At 40.9% G+C, this 3,516-nt stretch overlaps 1 protein-coding gene across 1 annotated transcript in view; it reads right to left on the bottom strand.

Moving 5' to 3' along the window:
* Positions 1-1,097: 1,097 nt before the first annotated feature.
* TEKT3 (tektin 3) overlaps positions 1,098-3,516 on the bottom strand; it is a 35,182-nt gene continuing 32,763 nt past the window's right edge. The window contains exon 8 of the mRNA XM_004684576.2: positions 1,098-1,428. Within this exon, the coding sequence (XP_004684633.1) occupies positions 1,212-1,428 (217 nt within the window). The 3' untranslated portion in view covers positions 1,098-1,211. The remainder of the gene's footprint in view (positions 1,429-3,516) is intronic.

Raw genomic sequence — 3,516 nt, 5'->3', positions numbered from 1 at the left:
TCTATTTTCTTTTTTGTATTTGTATTTTCTGAAATTTCTACAGGCATTTTATTATTTCCAGAGAGAAACAGGAAAGGTTTTTTAAAATGATGTTGTGGATAGAGTTAATGACACTGAAGTGTATTTACAATATTTGAATAGAGAAAGGAGAACATCAATAAATATGTGTCAATTGTGTATTTAGAGACAAACATTATGTATCATGCACAATTTTAAATAAATTAAACATTATATCTTACCTGCATATATAAATCAATATCATGCAAAAAAAAGTTGAAAGAATATACAAAAACATGGTCAAAAATATCAGTGATTATTTCTGGTTATTATAATAATGAGTGGTTTCAGGAATAGAGTGTGTATGTGTTTTCTCTATTTTCTAAAATATTTTACGCAAATTTTCCATTTGTAATAGGCAGTTATTTTATAACAAACTTTGAAGTATCATGAACGCTTCCAGAACATCAGCCCTGCCCCAGCTTCCAGTGCATCTGTCATTCTGGGCCCTTCACACTCCCTCCCTGAGTTGGAGTTATCAGGTCCTGCTGATCTGTTATAACACACTTTGCACCTGGCCCTGTTTCCCTGCCCTCCCTCTAGCTTTGATGTCCATTGTTCATTCTTTCCTAAGGCCAGTTCCTGTTCAGAGAAGCCTATCAACACCCCCATCCTTCATCTGAAGTTGAAGATCCCCCTCTCCACTTATCTCACCCTATCTTCCTTTATATATCCCCTACATTATCCATCACAGTCAAATTGTTCTATCTGCATTGTTCCAAAGGCACTCTGAAAGTCTCCCCACTTTCTTTGTGTTGAAACTACCCCAAATACCACCTACCCTGTAGACCTCTTCCCTTCTCTTTTTTTCCTTTGAGGCACAACTGAAAATCCACTTTGGGATTCCCATCCCCATCACCTCAACGAAAACACATTTCTCCTTTTCAGCTGGTTCACATTATCTAGAAAATGACAATAGCAATACAAATAATCATTTTTACCTTCCCTATTATGTTGATTGTATTCCTTTATATCCTTCTCACCTGGTAAGTAGGCATTAAGGTTTGGACACAAACAAAAGGCCATCCAGACAGGAGACGGGTACATTTCTACCAATACAATCCTTTAATAAGCGAATAGATCAGCATTCAGTTTAAACGAACAGACACTGTTCCATCCTTCCTGGGGGTACCATACCTGGTCGACTGGGGTCCCTAACAGTACCCCACCAGCCGGAGCGTGTTGGGGAAGCTCTTGCGCATGCTCATGCATTTTTCCTGATCGATGTACAGGGAGTTGGCTTTGACAGCCAGGTCGTGCTCCAGAGTGGCTTTGGTGTGGACCAGTGACTGCAGGGTGTCCTCTGCGTCCCTCAGGCGCTGCTGCAGGGTCTGGATGGTGTCATCCACCTCATACACCTCGTTAACAAGGCTGTGCAGGGAAAAAGCGCTGGGTTAGGGTAGCAGAGGTCACACTTCCTATGTGGTCATTAATTGAATTTAGGGAATGGGTGACTGAACTCCCCCTGGAGACATGGCTGCTGCGCTGGGTGCACATGGAATCCCCAGCAGCACACAGATCAAACCAACCTCAGAACCACTTCATCTCACAAAGCTGCAAAGGAAGCAACAGCTGTGCAGAGTCCTAGTACCCAGCCAGGGCCACTCCCATTAATTACAACCAGGATCCGAAAGATAAAACTGTGCAGATCTGGGGGGTACTAGCAAATTTTCATGCACACATATCTATGTATAGTCACACAAGCTATGTATATTAAATATTATATTTACAAAGAAAGAGAAAACTTTAAAACATTTGGTTTTTTAATTAGTAAAAATAAGAAAAATCAAAACATAGCTGGACTTGCTCACATTTATTTTCGCATTGATGTCAGTCAGGAAGCAGGGACACCCACCTTTACTCAATGCTTAGCATTCAGCCCAACCCCCAACATAGCCTGGGGAGACTTGGAGGCCAGCACTCATCAAATTATTGCACCCCCCCCCAACAATGTCCCCAGATAGCCTCAAGATCCTAGAGTAAACATTTGTCAAGAGTGAAAAATCTAAAAGATCATGACAATGATAACGTGTAAAATGAGTTACATAACTCATAAAGCAAGCTGCAATGCCAATTATGTATGATGATGGAAACATGACATTTTTCATTAAGACAGGAAGGAAAACAGGTATCATTTCACGTAAAAATCTAGCATCCATAAGATTTTAAATTTTCATAAGCAAAGTCATTCTTTTTCTTTGTGATTTCTTTCATTGTGTTTATACCCAGAAAGTCTTTTCTTAAAGAGCAATTAAGCAAGAGCTCCTTTACCAGTTGGCCAATAATATCTCAGGGACAATAATACAAAAGAAACAGGAAACAGATTATAAAAAGACATATATGAGATATATATATATATATAATCCTAAGTGTTTTACATGATCAGACCATTTAGTTCTCATAACAACACTGTGAAGCAGATACTACAATTATCCTCATTTTACATATGAGGAAATTGAGGGACAAAGAGTTTAAGTAGCTCTCCTCCCAATTTTAGGCATAACTACCCATCAGCTGCTTTAATTGCCATGCAGATCTCCTGATGCCTGTCAGTTCAAAATACAAATCTAAATTCAGTTGAGGCATACTGGTCCCCCACCCCACTTAGCTATGTTGACAGGCTATGATCATTTATCACCAGACTATGAATGCAAGACGTCAGTTAAAATATATAGTAATATAAAGAAACAATGACAATGAACAGAGATACGAACAATATTTCATGATCACATAAAAATATCCAGACCACGTTGAATGAATTATACCAAGGTAATATTATAGCTTCACAGCTAGAGATGAAGCGTTAGCAGTCATCAAACCCCGCTTCCTGTTTTACAGACATTAATCCCTAGGAACTGAACTTTCCTAGAGCACCAGGGCCACGTGTGTTTATACACCCAAGATAGGCAAACATCACATCTCCATGCCAGGGCCAGAGACCAAGTAGAGACTGTGTGGAAACACCCCCTGGAGCCCCTCTGCCATGTCTGCTTTCTCACCACACTCTCCTGGCGAATCTTCCAGGCCAAGATCCAGCTAAAATCCAGGCTAAGATGGGGTATGAAGCAGTTACGTCACCACAAGTTACCTGTGAGTCTCATCTTAGGCAAAGTGATGTCATCCTTGCAGATACTAAAACCAGGAGCCTTCTGATCATCTCGACCCCGTCTACTTCCCCCACATCCCTCAATCACTAAATCCCATTCTCTCTGTCTCTGTAACAGCCTCACTGCATGCCACAGCGCTTCTCCCTTTCTGCTCTACAGGTTCTTCCATGAAGGACCTTGTGCTCTCACTGACCTTCACTCCAGGTCCCCATGGCCTGGAACCCTACTCTTAACCCTACTCTTCACCCCACCAATTTCTTTTTTTAAGATTTATTTATTTATTCATACAGAACTGGGGTACAGGCCAGAGATGCAGAGGGTAAGAGGATTCACCAGAGACAGAGTGGGGAGC

Source organism: Condylura cristata, unplaced genomic scaffold (genome assembly GCF_000260355.1).
Source record: "Condylura cristata isolate star-nosed mole 26May11 unplaced genomic scaffold, ConCri1.0 scaffold00017, whole genome shotgun sequence".
NCBI classification, from domain to species: Eukaryota; Metazoa; Chordata; class Mammalia; order Eulipotyphla; family Talpidae; genus Condylura; species Condylura cristata.
This window is presented reverse-complemented; position numbering and strand designations above follow the sequence as displayed.